A 23,690-nucleotide genomic window follows, 5' to 3' on the forward strand; every position below is an offset into this window, starting at 1 on the left:
ACATTACTGTCCTGAAAGTCCTTTTACAAGTAACACTGTACCATTGTCTTGGTTCCTTTTAAAAATGCATTTTGCCACAATCTTTTCTAGGTCAAATTATTTTATTTTTTGTTTAAAATTAATGCTGACTTTATCAGCTGTTGCAATCACAGAAAGATTACAGCGAATTTATTTCTTTTTCCCCCCTAATGTGAGTTGGAATTTTATATCGGGGCCCATGCACTTGATGGCCCTCTCTTTAAATTGATGGGAAGCGTAGCGACATGAGAGAGATTTGTTTCGAGGCACGTGGACAGTTTGACAGCCACAGCTGTTGAGAAGTTTTTTTTAGGCCACTGCAAATATTTGGATGGGCTTTGTGACAACTCAGATCTTTGCTGTCTTTTATTCCCCTCCCTCCAGGCGTTCGGTGGCAGGCTGCTGCTAGGAGTTATGTTTGATGTGAATTGAACCCTACCTGGACACTATATTAGCTTTGTTCCCTGCCTTGCTTAATCCTGGTAGTGTCTTTTTTTTTGACGGCACGAAGATCTCCTCTCAGTGGGTGACCATCTCGCCATGGGAAACACCTTTGCCGCTTGCTGTAGACTTGTGAGGGACTTGATGCTGAGGCAACAACAGGAAGGCTTCAGCGATGACCGCTTGCCACTGTTGACGGACTCTCTGAGAGACTTCTCTGTCGCACTTTCTGGTTTCACGTTCCTGCTTGAAACTGAGCCCTGTGTGCAGGAGGAGCAGCCTGTGCGAGGTTACCCTGACATTATCTTGAGCAGCACGGTGACTGGCAACTTCAGCCTGAAGAATGATAACTCTCTGACTTTAAGTGGCATCGCCTTGAAGACCACAGCTCCTGATAACACTGAAAGAGATGGGGTTTTATCAAGTCAGAAGGGTAGCGGTATAAATAGTGGGCCGTGGCTGGCAGCGCAGGGGCCTAGGTCTCCTACATCTGACGACCTTCCCTGTGCCCTTGAAGTAATGGTAAAACAGATGAAGGTTCATGGCTGCCCACGTCGAGTTTGGCCTGCTCATGGAAAGTTAGAGGACTCTGATCGCCATGCAGGCAGCAGATTATATTGTGCAGAGTCTCCAGTGGAATTAGCTGACGTAACAGATGCAGCAGAGGAAGATACTGGCTCTGATTCACCAGGCGAATTAGTGAGTCACAGCCAGGAGTGTGACTCCGAGCAGAAAGGTAGTGAACGTTTTTCCTTTAAAGCTGGAGTGCTTGATGGCCACTGTGATGTTGAGTCAGTTTGCAAAGGCCATTGGGACCATCAAATAAAAGATGGTGGCACTGGGTCAGCTTCATTGAAGCAAGTTCCCTCTGAATTGCTGATAGCCACCATTGAGAGTCCGTGCCCTGAGCATTCAGGGGCTGGGAGAAAGCATGCGGATTTCACTCTGGAAAGAGCCGTGAGTGAGTTGAAAGGCCAGGGAGGGCTGCCAGCTCGAAATATTGCTGGGACATTGCCTGCCCTGCACCCCACAGGTTCCTTGGGCCACACTTGTACTTGGGAGGATTATGAGGCTGTAGGAGGGGTCGGTCAACATGGAAATCTCAGGAAGAGGAGGAGGAGAAAGAGGCTTTTCCGTTCAGCGTCGGCTCGATGTGAAGAAGGTGGGAGGAGAGAGGAAAAGCAAAGAAAGCATCCCCTCTTTGTCGAGACAAGCCTTCTCATTATATTAATTGTGCAGCTGTGGCAGTTGGAAGTTAGTTGGCAGCAGTAGCACTGGCCATGACCAATTATTCAGTGTGAAGTTTGACAGCTTTTAATTATTTTCTTGCACTAGTGTGGCACATTTTAACCCCTGGAGGGCTGAGTTTACCCCTTTCCTCTGCCAACACTGAAACAGTGCCCCCCCCCCTTAAAAAAATGTCTTTTGAACCCTACGCACACATTTTTCGTCATAGCTCCTGTTGACATTGTTCCAGGAAGAATAGAGCAGCAAAATATTAATCGAAAAATGTGTAAAACACTGGAGCTCTTTGAAATGGTGCCCTCACGCCTCCGTCTTAAGCAGTAGTTGCTCTGCAGAAGTAGCCAGTCGTAGGCAGCAGCTGCCTAGCCTTCCTACGCCAGCTCTTGTGTATCTCAGACTCTTATGTCAAAGGGTGGAATATACTCTTGCTCATTCCTCCTGGGATAGTTAGGTTCTTTTTCTTGCAATTCTTACACACTTGATGCAACTGCAGATGCCAACATTTATTGAGCAAGTACAAGCTTTAGTGGAACCCTTAACACTTCACAAACAATGTGATGTAGATCATTCCTTAGTGGCAAGATCTGGTGTAAATATTTTTTTTAACTGCAAGGTGTGGTCAGAATTTTATCTGTAATGATCTTCCTGAATTCTGAATTGTAGGAGATGACAATGTAAATTTACTCTGAATCGTAGTGTTCTTTTTTCCTGAGGTCCTTGCACACTTGATGCAACTGCAACACACCAACTTCTGTGAACAACAACCAAATTTTATTAAGCACAGTACAGTGCAAACTTTCTGGTGGAATTTTTAACACCCATTTCGCAGAGTTTACAGGGTCGTGTCAAAAGCTCTCTGAACAAAGGAAACACTCCATCCTTTATACAAAATATTTACATCAGTCAGTAATGCCCACAAAACAACCCCCAGCCATTTCCCCCACAGTCACATGCCACTCAAAACAGAATGTAGTGATCACATCATCTTCAGAAACAATGTAATGCAAATCATCCTTTAGTGCTCAGATCTAGCGTGAATTGTACTTTTTGTAACTGTAGGGGAGTAGTTACATTCCAACTGTAATGCTCTTATTGATTTCTGAATAGGGGATGATGAGGCAAATGGCTCTGAATGGCAAGGGATTGGCCATGGAAATGGCTCTGAATAATAGGAGCTGATAATGCAATTTTCTTACAATCTACCTGTAAGTCAGAGGCATCCCACCGTAGCCTTGGGACATCCAATTTCCTGCAGGTCAGCAGAGCAAATTACCTCTTTTTCATCTCCTACTCTGACATTAAAATGTGAGATTGGTCATCAGATTGTCAGATGGCAATTTTTGGACGGGCAGAGTAATGACGGGTGTGTTAGATGTTGGCACACAGATTTTCTGACCACTGATTCTGAGTGATCCTCTGAAGTTATTACTATTACTGACTTACATTCATCATTGATTCAGAATGTGACAATTTTGTACACAGATCCCATTCCCAAGTTTTTGGGTATAGCATCAATGACTACCATCTTATATACATGTGCACAGATAGCTATAAACACTTCCTAACCGGTGCAAATTCAATCATAATTTAAATCGTTGGTAACTTGAATCACAAAAAACTTGAACAATCCCCTTGGGTTTCATGGTATTCCCAAAATGTCCCAGTTGTAAATTAATCTTGAGTCTTGCTGATGAGGTCCTGTATTTTCATGTCATCGCCTGCTTTTATTACTTCGATTGTTGTTTGAACTTGTGGAAGTAACAAACAGTGAGGCTTGTAGACACACTTACAATAAATAGAGTTTGCATCTTAAATCTGCCTTTAGATGTCCCCTAGCATTTTGCAAGCACTAGATTAAGAGCAAGAAAAGACAAACAGCAAAGATAGGACCAAGCAGTTGGCCTGATTGTGGAGATGTTGGTTGGGTTGATCCGGAAGTGTTGGTCTGTGCTCCTGAAGGAAGGTGTGCCGCTGTGGGATCTTTCTGTGTTCTGTTTCCATAGGTCATCACCTGAAATATTAACTCTGTTCCTCTGCATACCTGCTGAATATTTTCACCACTTCTTTTAAAGACTTCAGATTTCCAGCATCCACAATATTTTGCTTTTGTTTTCAGGTTGGGCCTTGATTTAACATTACTTCTGAAATCTAATCAATTTATGTGTTAGTACTGAGCCATATTTTTGGGGGGGCTTACAATTTGTTCACAAGAAAGGACCCTGCCAATTGTAGTTGAGCCCAGAGGACTCAACATTTGAATTCTCTAATTTGAAATAACCTCCCTCCCCATCCCCCGACTCCCTTCCCAGCACCTCCCCCCTCCCTTCCACTGCTCCCTGCCACCAACCAGATTCATTCCTCCCATTGACCAACCAGGTCATACCCTCTACCTGTCTTCATCTATCCCCACTTCACCACCCTGCCCCTGCCTCCCCCTTTATCTGCAGCTCCCCTCACACCCACCCCCAGTCCTAATGAAGGGTTACACCTGAAACATTGACTTCTCCACCTCCCCTGAGGCTGACCTAGATGCTGTGTTCTTCCAGCCTCCTGCCTGTCCACTTTGGATTCCAGCATCTGCAATTTATCTGTCTCTAACTCTAGTCTAAGTACTGATTCTCTGGTTGATGTCTCCTGGCAGGGCAGCACCAAATAAGGATGGGGGATTAATGTTGCCATGCTAGGTCACTCCTGTCTCAATAACAGAATCATACAACATAGAAACAGACCCTTCGGTCCAACTCGTCCAAGCCCACCAGTTTCCTAAACTTAATTAGTCCCAGTTGCCTGCGTTTGGCCCATATCTCTCTAAACCCTTCCTATTCATATACCCATCCAGATGCCTTTTAAATGTTGTAATTGTATCAGCCTCCACCACTTCCTCTGGCAGCTCATTCCATACATGCACCACCCTCTGCGTGAAAAAGTTGCCCCTTAGGTCTCTCTTATATCTTTCTCCTCTCACCTTAAACCTCTGCCCTATATTTTTGAACTCCCCCACCCTGGAATAAAAGACCTTGGCTATTTGCCTTCTCTATGCTACTCATGATTTTATAAACATCTATAAGGTCACCCCTCAAACTCCATCCAGGACAAAAGTCCTAAACATATCCAGCCTCTCCTTTATAACTCAGACCCTCCAGTCTTTGGTAACATTCTTTTAATATCTTTTATATATCTCCAGGTCAATAACATCTTTCCTGTAGCAGGGTGACCAGAATTGTACACAGTATTCCCTATGTGGCCTTACCAATGTCTTGTACAGCCCTAACGTGATGTCCCAACTCCTGTACTCAATGCACTGACCAATGAAGACAACTGTGCCAAATGCTGCCTTCACCACCCTGTCCAGCTATGATACCACTTTCAAGGAACTGTGTACCTGCATCCTTAGGTCTCTTTGTTCGACAACACTCTCCCCAGGGCCTACCATTAACTGTGTAAGTGCTGCCCTGATTTGTCTTACCAAAATGCAACACCTTGCATTTCTCTAAATTAAACATCATCTGCCTTTCTTGACCCAATTGATCAATATCCTGTTTTACTACATTGGACAACCAGACCGAAAACTAGCCACCAGGATACATGAACATCAACTAGCCACAAAATGACATCACCCGCTCTCACTAGTATTGTGAGGAAGGACACCACTTTGACTGAGTCAACACGTCCATCCTAGGACAAGCCAAACAGACACGCATGAGAATTCCTAGAAGCATGGCATTCCAACCAGAACTCTATCACAAGCACATTGACTTGGATCCCATTTACCACCCCCTGAGGAAAAAAAGAACAGGAGATGGCATCACCATAGCAAATGATGTTACTGCAGGAAATGACATCACCAACCCTAGGAAACTCAAAACATATAAACAGAAAGCAGGGTACGCCATCAGTGCTTCATTCAGAGGCTCACTGAAGGTGTTACCTAGTATAGTGAAGAAATGTCTGAAATGGAACCTTCCAGCTCAGCAAGCAAACCTACATCCAGAACCTCACCCTGAGCTACAAATCTTCTCAAAACTGGCTATCCAGTTTGCTTTTAGATAACAGTCTTCACTGTCCTTCCTGATGAAGGGCTTTTGCCCGAAACGTCGATTTTCCTGCTCCTCGGATGCTGCCTGAACTGCTGTGCTTTTCCAGCACCACTAATCCAGAATCTGGTTTCCAGCATCTGCAGTCATTGTTTTTACCCACTACGTTCCCAAGCTTGGTGTCATCTGCAGACTTGTTAACCATGCCTCCTATATTCTTATTCAAATCGTTTATATGAATGGTGACCACAATGGACCCAGCACCAATCCTTGTGGCCCACCGCTGGTCACAGGCCTCCAGTCTGCTAAACAGTCCTCTGCAAATTTTAAAAAGATCAGTATGAATGATTTGCAATTTTTTTTGAAACCTGTTTTGGGGATTATTTTGAGGATGGACTATCTTTCTCCAATCACTCTAATCCCTTGCACGAGTTGGAATATTGCTGCCATCCTGTACGTTACGCTGAGATCACATCTACAAAATCAGCCAGGTCGTGTTCCAGCATCTATGTGATGCGTCGTACAACCTTGTAAATATGTTAATAAACGGGTGTGTTATTTGTCTGAAAGAAGTATATTAATGTGCATTTCGTTAACATGGATTTGCTAGAACCCACCCGGTCCCTGAAACTCTGCATTTCCCATAGCTGATCCACCCAACCTGCACATCATCCTGGGTAATTTAGCATGGCCAATCCACCTAACTCACGCAGACACTGGGAGAATGTTCAAACACTGGGAGAATGTTCAAACTCCACACAGGCTGGAATCAAACCTGTGTCCCTGGCACCGTGAGGCAGCACTGAGCCACCATGCCGCCTCCAATTGCTATTCAATTTTAATCTTCTGTTTTTCAATGAAAATAAATGCTGCTATAGCCCTTTAAGTGGAGTATTATCCCCCTACTGTAAATTTTTTACAATAATTTGACCTTGAAAGGAATTGGTGAAAGTCTTGGCCCACTACAATGTAGGTTTACTTTGCCCCTTGTATGTGTTTAACTCCTGCTGGGATAGAGTTACCTGGGTCCCGGCTGATCTTTGATACTTCACCCATTCTGAGGTCTGTAGAGTGTGGACACTGATCAGTTTGGTTTCCTATAGAAGAAACTAGCTGCTGCAGCTCAGCTTTTTGTTGGCTGATATCAGGTCTTTGCACTTTTCCCCTGTGTGATGGGAGTGTTGGAGGGTGAGGCTGGATTATAGGTAGGAACAGGAAGCTTGGTTTCCCACCAGTTTCTATCATACTCAGCAAATTACTGCATCATCCCAGTGTGCTCTCCAGCTGAACTGAGCTATTTCAGCACAGTACAGTTCCTTAAGCTACATGTTTACTTGATTAAATCAGCCAGGCAGCTAAAGTTGGAATTTCGCACATTAATTTCCTTCAGCCTTGTTAAATAATGTTTATAGTGTCGAGAGGTTATTTTTGTTGCTCAATCTCTGTAATATAATTTTGAGCTGGATTAGCATCCATCATTTTCACTTTGCTCGTCGGAAGCTGTTGCCTTCAAGAACCAGTTTTTGACTGTGTTCAATGTTCAAGTTGATATTTCTCCTAGTCATTTCATAAGAGGCGATTGGTACCCAACTTTTTATGGTGCTCCTCAGCCAAGTAAGCGTACTTGTTTGTATCACTGCTTTGCATCTTAGGAATGGCCTTTCTGCCTACGATTGGGGCACTTCCTGTATTGAAACATTCGTGGAACCCCAAGTCTATTACTGGCCTCTTACTGTGTTGGTGCGAGATTTATTTTCTCTCTAATACTGTCAACAATGTTTTGGTTGCTAGACTTGAGTATCTCATTTGGTTACAGGAAATGCTGAGGGAATTGTTTCAAATTCATCTCTTGTGGTTTTCTTGCAGCCCACCCATCAGGCATGCCATTGGTCAATGGAGATGATGGACACAAACTTTCTGAGGTGGAAAACCACAAAGAGAAAGAAGATGGTGAGCCTAGCGTTGATGACGGGAATGAGCAAGAAGTAATAGTCATCCAGGACACTGGTTTCACTGTCAAGATACATGTCCCGGGGATAGAACCGTTTGATCTGCAGGTCAGTGTGGTAATAGTTCATACTTGGAGTTCAACTGCCATTGAGGAAGCGGCTTGGATTTTATGTACAAAATTGTTACTCCATGTGCCGTTACCATTTAGCTGTCATAGTCATCGAGTCATAGAGATGTACAGCACGGAAACAGACCCTTCGGTCCAACCCATCCATGCCGACCAGATATCCCAACCCGATCTAGTCCCACCTGCCAGCACCCGGCCCATATCCCTCCAAACCCTTCCTATTCATATACCCATCCAAATGCCTCTTAAATGTTGCAATTGTACCAGCCTCCACCACTTCCTCTGGCAGCATTCCATACACGCACAACCCTCTGCGTGGAAAAAGTTGCCCCTTAGGTCTCTTTTATATCTTTCCCCTCTCACCCTAAACCTATACCCTCAAGTTCTGGACTCCCTGACCCCAGGGAAAAGACTTTGCCTATTTACCCTATCCATGCCCCTCAAAATTTTGTAAACCTCTATAAGGTCACCCCTCAGCCTCCGACGCTCCAGGGAAAACAACCCCAGCCTGTTCAGCCTCTCCCTATAGCTCAAATCCTCCAACCCTGGCAACATCCATGTAAATCTTTTCTGAACCCTTTCAAGTTTCACAACATCTTTCTGATAGAAAGGAGAAAGTTTTAGGCTGGTTTTTAAAAAAAAACCTAAGTATGGAAATCTGAAAGGAAAATCCTGGGAATGCATACCAAATGTCAGAATCTGTAACCAAATAGGTGTCATTCCAAACATCTTTATAGTGGGTTCCTACTCCCTTCTCAATCCCGTTCTGACTGATGACATCCACACAGCTATTATACTGAGGAACTTTTCAGATAATTACTAAACCTTTTTTCTGGAGACTTAATAACTTCTGGTCCTAGTTCAGAAAGGTGTCCAATAAGTCATAAGAAATCGTGGCAAGTGAAGGCCATTCAGCCCATTAAGCCTGCTTTGCTGTTCAATAAGATTGTGGCCGAACTGTTTGTGGCCCACACCCACTTTCCTATCTTTCCCCAGAGCCCTCAAATCCCTTGTGCAACCCAATAATCAGGAATCTGTGCAACCCAGCCCTCAATAAGTTTATTGGCCAAGCCTTCATTGTTCTCTGAACCTCTGAGAGAAGAAGTTACTGCTTTTCTCCATCTTTAGTTGAAAACCCCTTACCTTTAAACTTCTCGATTCTCCCCCATGAGAGGAAACGTTCTCTCTACATCTGCCTTGATGAGGTCCCTCAGAATCTTGAGTGTTTCAACAAGATCTTGTCTCATCCTTCCTCGACCCCAAAGAGTATCTACCCAACTACAACTACCCAACCTGCTTCATCTTTCCTCATAACAGGACCCCTCAGCCCTGGAATCTGCCCAGTGAACCAATTAAGAAAAAAGGTTTAACCACATTATAACGTTGACATTGTTGCTTGAAAAGCATTGGTACAGAACCCCTGACCCTTTCAAATCCACCTCTACTAGGTTTGGGTTTAAAGCTAAAATATTAGTTGCATTCGATTTATTTTAATGACCTGGTAGCCAATCTTGTCTGATACTGGAGTAGTTCTTTGTTGGCATTGCCCTAAATCAAAAAGACGCCTTTTTTGATGTGATGGGTGTGTATGTTGAAGAATGACTAGTTGACTGTGTACTTACGCAACTGCTATTTCATTTCTTCACTGGTGTCGCTGCCTGGGCCTGCATTTATTGCCTGTCCCTCGTTGTTCTTGAGAAGGTGGTGGTGAGCTGCCTTCTTGAACCACTGCGGTCCGTGTACTATAGCTCAACCTCCCTCGTTCTTAGGGAGGGAATTCCAGGATATTGCCCCGTGACATACCTGTATATCGGGATGGTATGTGGCTTGGAGGGCTTTGAAATCCTTTGCTCCAATTCTCAGGTGCTGGAAAAGGTGCTTCAACATCGGCCAGCTTTTATATCAATAGTCATTCAAAGGGCATCCTTTTCGCAGTGGCTGCAACTTTCGATTGAGGCTGTGCTATCAATTACTCTGGCTGCAGGTCAGTGTATAATCCACCCAGCTCTGAAGAGTTGAGTGCAGTGAGGAGCAGGAAGTTAACATGAGACCGATTACAATCACTATCTCATATTAAGCTGCTGGAGAATCTGGAAGAAGTTGAAATTGACCTTCTTGGAGCAGAGATATTTAAGAAGAGATTTATCAGAGGTGTTCAAAATTGCACAGGGGTTTGTTGAGTAAATGGGTAAAAGTTGTTTCCACTGGCAAGGGGGTCAATAGCTAGAGGCCACATTTCAGATTGTTCTGGGAGGGGAGAGGAATATTTTAGGAAGTGCAGAGATTATTTAAATGTAGCAAGTTATAATGATCTGGAATGCAGTGCCTGAGAGGATGGCTGAAGCAGCTACAACAATGACCTGTAAAAGGAAATTGGAGATATATGTGAGAAGACAACATTTGCAAGGCTGGGTGCAAGAAATCGTGGAGTGGAACTAATTGGTTTGAAGGAATTGATGTTAGAATTATGGATGAGGCGATTCCTAAAGTTGGCTATTGCATTTTCATGTATTAATTGTTGTCACTTTCTGAGTGATGCGCATTGCTCCTCTTTGCTTCATTAGTTGCAATATCTCACACCTTGTAAAGATTCCTGTCTCAGTTAGATTCCTGGGAGTGAAGTGGGTCCTGAGCTCCGAGTGTTTTCCTGTACAGAATTAGCTCCCTCTCCCTGCTGGGTTGGCTGTTAACAATTTGTCTCAGTGTTCAGGGGCTAGTGAGGGGGAAATACCAATTTCAATGACCCACAGTGAAGCAGTCCCCAGTGTGGATATTGTGTAAAAATTGCTCGATTGTGGTGCACTTGATTTATAGTGAAGATCTATAGATGACTGTAAGCTGCAATTGGGTAAAATACAAGAGGAAAGGAGAAAATAGTAAAATTGGCTGTGATTGTGCCATAATGTCACTTGTCTCAGGGGAATTCTGTACTTTTTCTGTGAGATGGATTGAGATCTAAATCTCCATCTTCTGTACAAGTAATTTTGACCTTCACATTGCGTAGTTAGTGACGTGATTTGGACGAGTTAGTAATGCAGAGTGAAGGTCAAAGCTATTTCCTATGAATAAATGCCTAGCTCCTGGTGATGAATTGCACCAAGGCTGCAAGTATTTAAATAGGTTTTGATTTATATTTTCATCCTTGATTTCCCCCACTGTACCCCTCCTTCCTCTGCTCTTAATTTGACCAATCTGGTAGCTTTCCAGTACTTTAGTCACGTGACATATCAGCTGGCTGTTTGACTGTGGGGATTATCACACCCATGTCTGATCTTCGTTCTAGGCTGCAGTATCAAAAGCCAAGGCCCTGCTTCAGTCAGTAAACATTTGTTGCTGTCCCTCACAGTGTTTGTTTCTCCTTGAATTGCTGCGATTATCTGATCATCCATCTTTCTGAACACAACAAGGTCATGCAAAGTGGTGCTGCATTTACCTCAAAACAAGCGACTCTAGTTCCACAAAGAAGGAATCATGAAGCACTTCGGGAAGCCCTGAGAATATGAAATATCGGTGTGTGTTTTTGGCCCTTGTTTACTGTAGAATTTATTCCCATTTGCCCACCAAAACATCAGGGCACTCTTAACGGGGCCAGATTTCTAAAAGTGGTGTTTGAGAGTGGGTCGTCAGTTGATGGGTGACACCGAGTTGTGTTGCGACTTGGCTGCGGTTTGTGGTTTCACAGAGGGTTTTCTGTTTGGTGTTTCCCTGGAGGGACCTGCAGAGAATCAGCACAACAGATGTTGCTGATGTACTTCCTGAAACTATGTCATGACGTTGCATCGTTCCCAAGTGCTTTGCCAATGGCATGAAATGACCAAGATGAAAAAAGAACTTCTCAATCTTTCTATCCTCTAAAAACAAACTGCCTAAGCACTGAAACTATAAAATCCCATAAAGATTTTATTTAAAGAGTTTTCGAGTCTGTCCTTTTTTTTGTGTGGTAGGAATTTGATCCATCGTTTCCTGAAAGCACATTCCTGAACCTCTTCCAGCTCTGAACGAGTGTTGTACTTGACTCAATGGTAACTCGTTTCTCTCTCCACAGATGTTGCCAGACCTGCTGAGTTCCTCCTGCATTCTGTGTTTGTATCAGGCACAATACCTTGCTGATTTACTGCCCTGTGTGCAGCTTGTGAATGAAGCTTCGATGTTGAATCTTTGCTGGACTATTTGACTGCAAAAGGCATCAGAGACAAGACAGAGGAGCGACTTTTTAATCCCCCACATTTTCTTTCTTCCTCTTTATAAACTCCTCCCTCTGTAATCCAGGGTCACTGAGGCCAGTTGCAACACGCGTTTATTGGGATCAGCTGAACTCAGGTGTCAATCAGTGGTTTGAGATCTTAATTCTTGAGTTGCAAAGTTCTGGGTTCAAGTCCCCTTTATAGAAACCTCAGAACAACATAGAGGTTGATACTCCAGCTCAGAACCTGAGAGAATGCTGCATCGGTGACTATTACTTACACAGACACACACAGACACACGCAGACACACGCAGACACACACACCCGCTATGTAAAGAACTACAGACGTTAGTCCTGATGTCCTGGCCAATTCTCACCCCTCGGACGGGATCCCGAAAACCGATTTATCTGCCCATGCTCGCGCTGCTGTGTGTGGGATCTTGCTATGCACACACTGCTGCATTTCTTGCATTACAACAATGACTGCGTCAAGGCTGTGTGGTTCATTGGTTTCAAATGCTTCTGAAAGGGGTTAGATGAATGAAAATCTTTTTATTGTTTCTTTTTAACTTGGCACAGGGTGACGATCTCAGTGTTCTATACAAAAGTAGATATTTCTGCTGCTGCGTGTTGCACGTTTTAATTTACCCCCACACACGCACACCCCAGTTCTTCCTTTCTTGCTCACGCGAGTGCTCAGGGATTCACCTCCACACCCCTGATCCAAGCAGCACTTTTACCCGAGTGTTTGTACAACCACGGGGAGGTTTAAACTGAAGGTGATCTATATCCCAGCAAGGTTTGAGCTGGCCGGGGCTGGATCCACATTGGTGGTTTTCGCTTTCAGCTAGTGAGTGCTAGCATTCGTGATGGCTCACTGAACATTCCTGTCCACCCTTGTGACAGATAAACTCTTCCAACAAATATCGGGAATGAATTCAGCTTCTGTGATCTTAAAAACTGACTCATCCAGAGCTGACCCAAAAGGGATTCGTTGACCGTTTGGACTAAATCAATACAGTTTATTCTCTGGCTTCTTCTTGCCTTTGGCTTACCAGGAAACTGCAGTAGAGTTAATTCAAGGTGATTGCAAATGGTCTAGACATGAAGCCTCCTGTGTTGTTAGCAGCTGGACCAGGTTCCCAGGATTTTCCAGCCTGATATTGCTGAGAGGAATGGGGAGTAGGGGTACTGCTGGGAATTTCTGCCTTGAAAGGAGTCTGAGGCTATTGGGGATTGGGAGGGAATGTGGAGTTGGGTCCCCAATCGGATGAACCACAATCCTGTTAAACCATGGACTAGGTTCGAGGGCCTGAAAGGCCACTCCTCCTCTTGCTGCTAGTTGGTATCATTATAGAATTTCTACAATGTGGAAATAGACCCTTCAGCCCAACAAGTCCGAAGAGTATTCCACCCAAACCCTTCCACTACTACCTTACATTTATCCTAGATTAATGCATCTAATCTACACATCCCTGAACACTGTGGGCAACTTAGCATGGCCAATTACCTAATCTGCATATCCTTTGGATTGTGGGAGGAAACTGGAGCACCTGGAGAAAACCCACACAGACACTGGGAGAATGTGCAAACTCCACACAGACGGTTGCCTAAGGCTGGAATTGAACCTGGGTCCCTAGTGCTGTGAGGCAGCAGTGCTAACCGCTGAGCCACCGTGCTGCCCCTTGCTGTTTGAGACCTTCCTGGATCTCTGCCAGTTTTGACTCTTGTCTATCTGTAATTTCCATTGCTGTTCATTCAGCAGCATGCCCTCCACTGCCTGAACTCTAAGCTTTGAAATTCCCTCCCTCGACCTCTCGCCTTGTCTCTCCTTTTTTAAATCGCTTATCATTAAGTATCTCTTTGGTCAAGCTATCCTGATACCTCCATGCATTTTCAATGTTATGTTTTACTCCTGTGAAGGGTCTGGGAATGTTTGACCGTGTTAACATGGTATAGGTTCATTTCGTTGTTGCTAATGTGTGTGCCTTTCTGGTCCTAGGTTTCTCCACAGGAAATGGTGCAGGAGATCCATCAGGTCCTAATGGATAGAGAGGACACATGCCATCGCACCTGCTTCTCTCTACAGCTGGATGGAAATGTTCTGGACAACTTCTCTGAACTGAAATCCATCGAAGGCCTGCAGGAAGGTTCCAATCTGAAAGTAGTTGAAGGTATTGTACTGTCTCCCACTTTAGAGTTGGGCAGTGGGCTGTGTGACTTCCATGTTTCTTTTATCTTAGGGATTTTTAAAAAAAATCCATACTTTGTATGACTTGAATCACTGTTTCCTGATGTATTTTACATTAACAACCTTTTGTGTCCTGTTCCAGGAGCCCTGGTCTGTATTAATTGTTTTGTGGGTGGGAATACACAGGTGTGAATGTAGTTCCAGGTGGTAGATGAGCCAGACCTTGTGAGCCCACTGTGCCTTCAACCAGTCATTAATGAGTGCTCTGAGATCAATCACGTTGAAAGAGAAAATAGCCATGGTCTGTTGTTCTCTTTCTCTGCTGTTCATTTGACTACCAATGGGCCGTGGCCTACTGAACCATTACTTGATCATCTGAGGAGAAACTTCTTTACACAGAGAGTTGTTAGGATTTGGAATGCACTGCCTGAGAGAGTGGTAGAGGTGGATTGCATTGGAAGTTTCTCACTAGAGCCGGATATGTCATAGAGTCCTAGAGATGTACAGCACGGAAACAGACCCTTCGTCCAACCTGTCCATGCCAACCAGATATCCCAACCCAATCTAGTCCCACCTGCCAATACCCGGCCCATATCCCTCCAAACCATTCCTATTCATATACCCATCCAGATGCTTCTTAAATGTTGTAATTGTACCAGCCTCCACCACTTCCTCTGGCAGCTCATTCCATACACGTACCACCCTCTGTGTGAAAAACCTGCCCCTTAGGTCTCTTTTATATCTATTTCCCCCTCACCCTAAACCTATGCTCTCTAGTTCTGGACTCCCACACCCCAGGAAAGGACCTTGTCTATTTACCCAATCCATGCCTCTCATGGTTTTATAAACCTCTATAAGATCACGTCTCAGCCTCTGACGCTCCAGGGAAAACAGTCCGAGCCTGTTCAACCTCTCCCTGTAGCTCAAATCTTCCAACCCTGGCAATATCCTTATAAATTTTTGCTGAACCCTTTCAGGTTTCACAACATCCTTCCGATCAGGAGACCAGAATTGGCCACAATATTCCAGAAGTGGCCTAACCAATGTCCAGTACAGCCGCATCATGACCTCCCAACTCCTGTACTCTGACCAATAAAGGAAAGCATACCAAACACCGCCTTCACTATCCTATCTACCTGCGATTCTACTTTCAAGGAGCTATGAACCTGCACTCCAAGATCTTTGTTCAGCAACACTCACTAGGATTTTACCATTAAGTGTATAAGTCATGCTAAGATTTACTTTCCCAAAATGCAGCACGTCGTATATATATAAATTTAAACTCCATCTGCCACTCCTCAGCCCAATGGCTCATCTGATCAAGATCCCATTGTAATCCAAGGTGACCTTAGATTAGATTAGATTACTTACAGCGTGGAAACAGGCCCTTCGGCCCAACAAGTCCACACCGCCCCGCCGAAGCGTAACCCACCCATACCCCTACATCTACATCTACCCCTTACCTAACGCTACGGTCAATTTAGCATGGCCAATTCACCTGACCTGCACATCTTTGGACTGTGGGAGGAAACCGGAGCACCCGGAGGAAACCCACGCAGACACGGGGAGAACGTGCAAACTCCACACAGTCAGTCGCCTGAGGCGGGAATTGAACCCGGGTCTCTGGCGCTGTGAGGCAGCAGTGCTAACCACTGTGCCACCGTGCCGCCCACTTCACTGTCCACTACACTTCCAATTTTGGTGTCATCTGCAAACTTGCTAACTATACCTTTTATGCTCATATCCAGACCATTTATATAAGTGACAAAAACTGGTGGACCCAGCACTGATCCTTGTGGCACTCCACTAGTCACAAGCCTCCAATCTGAAAAACAACTCTCTTCCACCTCCCTCTGTCTTCTACCTTCAAGCCAGATCTTTATCCAAATGGCTAGTTTACCCTGTAGACAATGAGATCGAACCTTGCTAACCAGTCTCCCATAGGGAACCTTGTCAAATGGCTTACTCAAGTCCATATAGATTACATCTACCGCTCTGCCCTCATCAGTCCTCTTTGAGTTTTTTGAAGAAGTAACAATCAAGTTTGTGAGACATGATTTCCCACGCACAAAGCCATGTTGACTATCCCTAATCAGTCCTTGCTTTTCCAAATACATGTGCATCCTGTCCCTCAGGATTCTCTCCAACAACTTGCCCAGCACCGGCGTTTGGCTCACTGGTCTATAGTTCCCTGGCTTGTCCTTATCACCCTACCTAAACAGTTAGCCAACCTCCAGTCTTCCGGCACCTCACCTGTGACTATCAATGATATAAATATCTCAGCAAGAGGCCCAGCAATCACTTCCCTAGCTTCCCACAGAGTTCTAGGATACACCTGATCAGGTCCTGGGGATTTATCCACTTTTATGCATTTCAAGACATCCAGCACTTCCTCCTCTGTAATATGGACATTTTCCAAGATGTCACCATCTATTTCCCTACATTCTATATCTTCCATATCCTTTTCCACAATAAATACTGATGCAAAATACTCGTTTAGTATTTCCCCAATCTCCTGCGGCTCCACACAAAGGCCACCTTGTTGATCTTTGAGGGGCCCTATTTTCTCCCTAGTTACCCATTTGTCCTTACTGTATTTGTAAAAACCCCTTGGATTCTCCTTAATTCTATTCGCTAAAGCTATCTCACGTCCTCTTTTTGCCCTCCTGATTTCCCTCTTAAGTATACTCCTACTACCTTTATACTCTTCTAAGGATTTACTAGATCTATCCTGTCTATACCTGACATAAGCTTCCTTCTTTTGCTTAACCAAACCCTCAATATCTTTAGTCATCCAGCATTCCCTATACCTACCAGCCTTCCCTTTCACCCTGACAGGATTATACAGTCTCTGGATTCTCGTTATCTCATTTCTGAAGACTTCCCATTTTCTTGCTGTCCTTTTACTGCGAACATCTGCCCCGTATCAGCTTTTTAAAGTTCTTGCCTAATACTATCAACATTGGCCTTTCTCCAATTTAGAACTTCAACTTTTAGATCTGGTCTATCCTTTTCCATCACTATTTTAAGCTAATAGAATTATGGTCGCTGGCCCCAAAGTGTTCCCCCACTGACACCTCAGTCACCTGCCCTGCCTTATCTCCCAAGAGGAGGTTAAGGTTTGCATCTTCTCTAGTCAGTACATCCACATACTGAATCAGAAACTTTTCTTGTACATTGGCTTAACAAATTCCTCTCCATTTAAACCCTTAACACTATATGGCAATCCCAGTCTGTTTGGAAAGTTAAAATCACCTATCATTACCACTCTATTTTTCTTATAGATAACTGAGATCTCCTTACAAATTTGTTTCTCAATTTCCCTCTGACTATTAGGGGGTCTATAATACAATCCCAATAAGGTGATCATCCCTTTTTCTTATTTCTCAGTTCCACCCAAATAACTTGCCTGAATGTGTATTTGAAAGTGATGGATATAGGGCTGGACAGTGGGACTGGCTGGGTAGCTGTTTTGGTACAGACTTGTTGGGTCAAATGGTCTCCTTCTGTACTGAAAAATTCTATCATAGAATCATAGAACCCCTACAAATGTGGAAACAGGCACTTTGGCCTAACAAGTCCACACCAACCCTCCAAAAAGAAACCCACCCAGACCCCGTCCCTTATTATCCTATATTTACCCTGACTAATGCACCTAACCTACACATCCCTGAACACACTATGGGCAATTTAGCATGGCCAATTCACCTAATCTGCACATTTTTGGACTGTGGGAGGAAAGCAGAGCACCTGGAGGAAACCCATGCAGACACAGGGAGAACGTGCAAACTCCACGCAAACAGTTGGCAGAGGCTGGATATGAACCCATGTCCCTGGCACTGTGAGGCAGCAGTGCCTATCACTGAGCCATCGTGCCACCCTACCATTTTATCTTAGTTCCCAGCTCCATACCAACGACTCCCTAGCTGTGCATATGGTCTTTCACCCACCAATGGTTGTCTCAACTACAGCTGTCTCAGCAGGCTTTAACAAAATTAATCCAATTCATTTGACTTTTTCCCAGCTCTTGATTTGTCATTTGTTGAAATTTGTGGGCCCCAAGGTTTGTTGCTGGATATATTTTGCACATAACGCTAAGGATAATTTAATGTCAGCTGTCTGAGATATCTGGATGTTTAATGGCAGTGTTAAACTTGATACGTGATCTCTACAGCTCTATGGAGCACAGTCTAAAAGCTCAGATGTTCCAGTTTTGCTAAGGCTATTCATAATCGCTAAGGATCGGGGGAAAACTCCATTGGTTGGAGTCTTACCTGGCATGCGAGAGGATGGTTGTGACTGTTTGAGGTCAGTCACCTCTGCTCTAGGACAGCTCTGCAGGAGTTAGTCAGGGTAGTGTCCTAGGCCCAACCATCTTCAGCTGCTTCACCAATGACCTTCCCTACATCATAAGGTCAGAAGTGGGATGATTTTGCAGCACCATTTGTGATTCCTCCGATGTTCAAATGCAACAAGATCTGGACAGTATCCAGGCTTGGGCTGACGTGTCATTTGTCACTTGGGTGCCAGACATGTCTCCAGTAAGAGCGAATCTAACCATTGCCCTTTTGACATTCAGTGACATTACCATCACTGAATCCCCCAACTCTCGACATCCCGGGGGGTTACCAGAAACAGAACTGGACTAGCCATGTGAATAGAGTGGCTACAAGAGACTAGAAGCAGTGAGTTACTCATCTCCTGAATCTCCAAAGCCTGTCCACCATCTACAAGGCACAAGTCAGGAGTGTGGTGGAATGTTCCCTGCGTTCCGGGAGGGGTGCAGCTCCAACACACTTAAGAACCTTAATACCCTCCAGGACAAAGCAGCTCACTTGATTGGCATCACATCCACAAACAATCACTTCCTTCACCAGGAGCAGTGTGGAGAAAGTGAGGACTGCAGATGCTGGAGGTCAAAGTTGAAGAATGTGCTAGAAAAGCACAACCGGTCAGGCAGCATCTGAGGAGCAGCAGAGTCAATGTTTTGAGCACTAGCTCTTCATCAGGAATGTGGAATTGACTGTCCTGCTCCTCAGATATTGCCTGGCTGGCTGTGCTTTTCCAGCACCACACTTTTTTTTTGACTCCGGAGCAATGTGTACCTTCTCCAAGGTACGCGCAGAAATTCACTTGGCACCTTAGCCAGCAGATTCCAAATTCCGAGCCTCTGCAATGGAAAAGGACAAGGTCAGCAGATACATGGGAACCTGTACATTTTCCCCTGTCAGGTCACACATCATCTTGAAATATATCACTATTCCTTCACTGTCACGGGGTCAAAATCCTGAACTCTCCCTAACCAAGTTGTGGATCTGTCTACAACAAAAGACTTGCAATAGTTCACGAAGGCAGCTCACTGCCATCTCCTTGAGGACAACTAGGAACGGGTATGAGATGCTGGCTCAGCTAGCAGTGCTCATGTCCCATGAGTGAATTGTTTAGAAATTTTGATCAGATGAAAATTTTTAGTTATCAGGAACGGAGTCTGAAGACCGTCTCTAGTGCCCTTCTAGGGAAATGGGCAACACTTATCATTGGAAACTACAGACCTTTCGTGCTTCAGTCAGTCTGTACTTTGAACACTGCATTCCGATCTGGTCACCAAGAACAGTGTCCATGCATTTGCTCCAGGTGTCAGGGGAATTGAGAAAAGGCAAAAGAAACTTGTGTGTTTCAACACAGAAAGGAGATGGCTGAACTCACGTTAAAATGTATCTAAAAATTGTGGAAAATATTCCTTCAAATCAAACTTGAAGACAGAACAAAGGAATACCCTTTCAGCTTAACAGCAATTTTTTATGCTTTGCATACAGCGATTAACATGCAAAATGAACTTCCAGTTGAGGTAGTGAAAGAAAATGTTTGGGCATCATTCAAGGAACAGTCAGATACTGCATTGTGATGGCAACTGGATTGTTAAGGAAAGATGGGCTGAATGGCCTTTCCCATCCTATAATAGCTTTGCTCCAGCAGTATTTTAAAATGCGCTTAATTGCAACAAGTGAATAGCTTTCTTTGTGTCTTCCCAAAGAGCCTTACACTGTCCGTGAAGCCCGGATACACGTGCGGCACATCCGAGACCTGCTGAAGAGCTTGGATCCCTCTGATTCCTACAATGGTATCGACTGCAATTCTTTGTCGTTTCTGAGTTTGTTCACTGAAGGAGATCTGGGAGGTAAGAAGAGAACTGCACAGTGACGTGTACATATGAGATAATGAAGGAAATGTGTCTATTCCCTAAAAGCTGCCACAAGAGTGGAGAAATTCAGATCCTAGTGTGAAGTTGCATGTTGCCTTTGATTTATAAACTGTCCTTTTTTGTAATTTTGTTTGCATTCTCTGGAAGTTACCAGTGACCCAGATTGAAGTGCCTTCCTATTGGCATGTTTTCCAGAGAGGGTGACAGTGTTGTCTCCTAACCCTAGTAGAAAACTGCCTTAGAAGGCCGCTCAGTGGTTAGCACTGCTCCTCACAGTACCAGGGACCCAGGTTTGATTCCACCCTTGGGCAAATGTCCACATGGAGTTTGCACATTCTCCCCATATCTGAGTGGATTTCCTCCCACTGTCTAAGCATGTGCAGGTTTGATGATTAACCAAGGGAAATGAGGTGTTATGGGGATAGGATAGGCGGGTGGATCTGGGTGGGATGCTCTTTAGAGGGTCGGTGTTGGACTTGATGGGTGGAATGGCTTGCTTCCATACTGGAGGAATTCTGGTGATAGTCATCAAGCCCCCTATTCCACGAGCTGTTACAAAGATGTAAATGATGAATTGAAAGACTCCTGGATGGTTAATTTGCCTGCCTTTTAACCACAGTCTAAAGATAGATAAGCTCTCTCCAGGTTGCATCAATAAACAAGTAAACAAAACTGGTTAAAAGAGCCACTTCATTAACATAAATGAATGGAAAAACTTTTTAACTACTAATATACAAACTTAAAGTATATATATCCCCATTAAATCCAAACACACACATTCTCTCTCTCTCTCTCTCTCATGCAAGCAAAGGAAAGCCCATCCAAAGCTGTCACCAGCAGTGTTTTCAGCCCAAAGGCACCTGGTGCCTGCTTATCTCTCAAAAATATCAAATTCAGTATCTCCATAAGCCTCCTGATCTTGTGTAACCGATAAGTGAGCACCAAACTGTTCCACTTCTTAATCCTTAAGAGTTGCGATAGACAAACCGTTGCATTTTCTTCAAACAGCCATACCCGAGCATCTGTTTTCCCACTGTATATTCCAAATAAAATTGCATAATTCTTACAGTTGCAGAATTAGATTTTTACTTTATCAAGTATTCAACTCTCTCCTATGTGAATGAATGAGTTAATTTAGCTGATAACAAATGGGGAAAAAAATATGGATCTATGTTGAGTCTGTTTTCTGGCACCAAAGAACACTGAAGGTAGCCTCTGCCCTGCTGTGAGACAGAGAGACAGAGAGACAGAGAGACAGAGATCAATGCAGCATGTTTCATGGCTGCTGGATGTCTGTGCTTTACACCCGGAACAGTACTTCCGCACTGCTGTCACTGTTTGTAACATTGGAAATGCAGCAGCCATGTTGTGCACACCTTCATGAATGACATTGTGGGAATGACTGAGTAATCTGTTGATTTTTTTTTACGTCATTTTGATTGAGGGAATGAACATTAGCCAGGGCACTGGTAATCATTTCTACTCTTGGAATTAGTGCCGGGGATCTCTTGAACATCCATCTGAGAGGGGAACAGGATCTCCGTTTAACATCTGAGCCAGAAGATGGCATCTTCAGCTTTCCAGCTCTCCCTCAGTACTGTGCTGGAGCATCAGCTCATGCCCTGAACCTGGAAATTAATGACTCTGGCACATGTCCTGCCAATTGGGCCATCTCTGAAGGCCAGTCCAGATTACTGCTGCTGTGCTGCTCCTTACTACTTACTGTCAGCTTGTCTAGCTGCTCTGCTGTTCAATACGATCCTGGCTGAGCGAACACTTCAAAGTCATTTACTCCCCTCATCCCAACAGAATTGGAAATCTATCAATCTTTACCTTAAATGTACTGTATTTCCCTGTTCTTCTGTGGTAGAGAATTCCAAAGGCTCTCAACCCTCTGAGTAATTTATTTTTATTCATTCACAGGATGTGACCATCGCTGGCTAGACCAGCATTTTTTTTGACCATCCTTAATTACCCAGAGGGCATTAAGAGTCAGCCATATTGCTGTGTGTCTGGGGTCACATGACAGCCAGACCAAGTAAGAAGGGCAGATTTCCTCACCTAAAGGTGGTTAGGGAACCAGTTGAGTTTTTATGTCAATCAACAACAGATTTTCTTCAATTCAAACTTCACCATCTGCCTTTGGTGGGATTTGAACCCGTGTCCCTAGAACATCAGCCTGAGAGTCTGGATTGTCTGTCCAGTGACAATACCGTAACACCACTGCCTTTCTTGATTTCTCCTTATCCCGGGTCTGAGTGGCACATTAGTGTTTTGTACTGGAAGTGTGTGCAAACATCAGGGAATGGGTTGCCTATTCCTATTATTGCCAATAGTTTTCACAAAAATAATGGAAGATGCCAGAAAGTGATGTTTGTGGTGATGCAATTGAGCAACACCTTCAGGAATGGACAAAATTGGAGTGTTTTTTATTTGATTAAATTCTCATGATAGAACTCCTGCTGAAGTATGAAGGGACCACTTTTTAAAAAATTTTACTGCAGCCTGAACTGTTGACCGTGATTTGATGTGGGGCTGGGGGGAGGCAGACCAGCCCTGCAACGTTCAGCTGCTTAAAACCAAAGACAGATGTTTTATTTCTGTAGCTGGTGTTTGACAGCTGTGACAGGAGCTGAAGTTTCAAAAGGCAGTGAGGGACAGAAGTCACAACTTCAAATAAAGTTGTGGAATAAAGTGCTTGTTCTGGGGATGCTTTTGACAATGAGTTTTTCGATAACATAAAATAAATCTAATCCATTATTAACTAATCCATCAGTTTTATTCTACTGTGCTTTGTCAACTGTGGGCAGAGGTGGCACTGAATAAAATGAGGAATGTAGTTGCTGGTGGGAAGGAATCGCGTCACTGGTTTCTCTTGTAATTTTGAAACATTTTGTTTTCAGAGACTGGCAAGCGCAAGAGGAAAGGCTCTGAGTTGGAGCAAATTGACTGCACGCCCCCTGAGCATATCCTCCCTGGCAGCAAGGAGCGCCCTTTGCTCTTTCTCCAGCCTCAGACCAAGGATGCAAAGGTACAACAAAAGCAAAATGTTACAGATACTAGAAACACGAGGTTGAAATGCAAATGCTGCAGCAGGTTGCACAACAGAGAGAATCAGGGTGAATATTTCAGATTAATGATGTGGCGCAAAACTGTTTATTTGTCTTTAAGTTGTATTTGTGATCTGTGTAATTAAAGTGAGGGTGAGCCATTCTGTCCACTGGTGCAGGTTCTAATGGTATTTGCACACACAGCAAAGGATCTACTTCATAATTGACCATGGGCGAATTGAAGTGTT

At 44.1% G+C, this 23,690-nt stretch overlaps 1 protein-coding gene across 4 annotated transcripts in view; it reads left to right on the forward strand.

The window, feature by feature from the left end:
- The window catches only part of cluha (clustered mitochondria (cluA/CLU1) homolog a), an 86,789-nt gene that overhangs the window by 17,078 nt on the left and 46,021 nt on the right, over positions 1 to 23,690 (forward strand). For all 4 annotated transcript variants that reach the window (XM_072589854.1, XM_072589851.1, XM_072589852.1 and 1 more), the window contains exons 2-5: positions 7,605 to 7,795; positions 14,002 to 14,173; positions 20,225 to 20,368; positions 23,296 to 23,423. In XM_072589854.1, the coding sequence (XP_072445955.1) occupies positions 7,605 to 7,795; positions 14,002 to 14,173; positions 20,225 to 20,368; positions 23,296 to 23,423 (635 nt within the window). The remainder of the gene's footprint in view (positions 1 to 7,604; positions 7,796 to 14,001; positions 14,174 to 20,224; positions 20,369 to 23,295; positions 23,424 to 23,690) is intronic.

Source organism: Chiloscyllium punctatum, chromosome 19 (assembly GCF_047496795.1).
Source record: "Chiloscyllium punctatum isolate Juve2018m chromosome 19, sChiPun1.3, whole genome shotgun sequence".
Taxonomy (NCBI): Eukaryota; Metazoa; Chordata; class Chondrichthyes; order Orectolobiformes; family Hemiscylliidae; genus Chiloscyllium; species Chiloscyllium punctatum.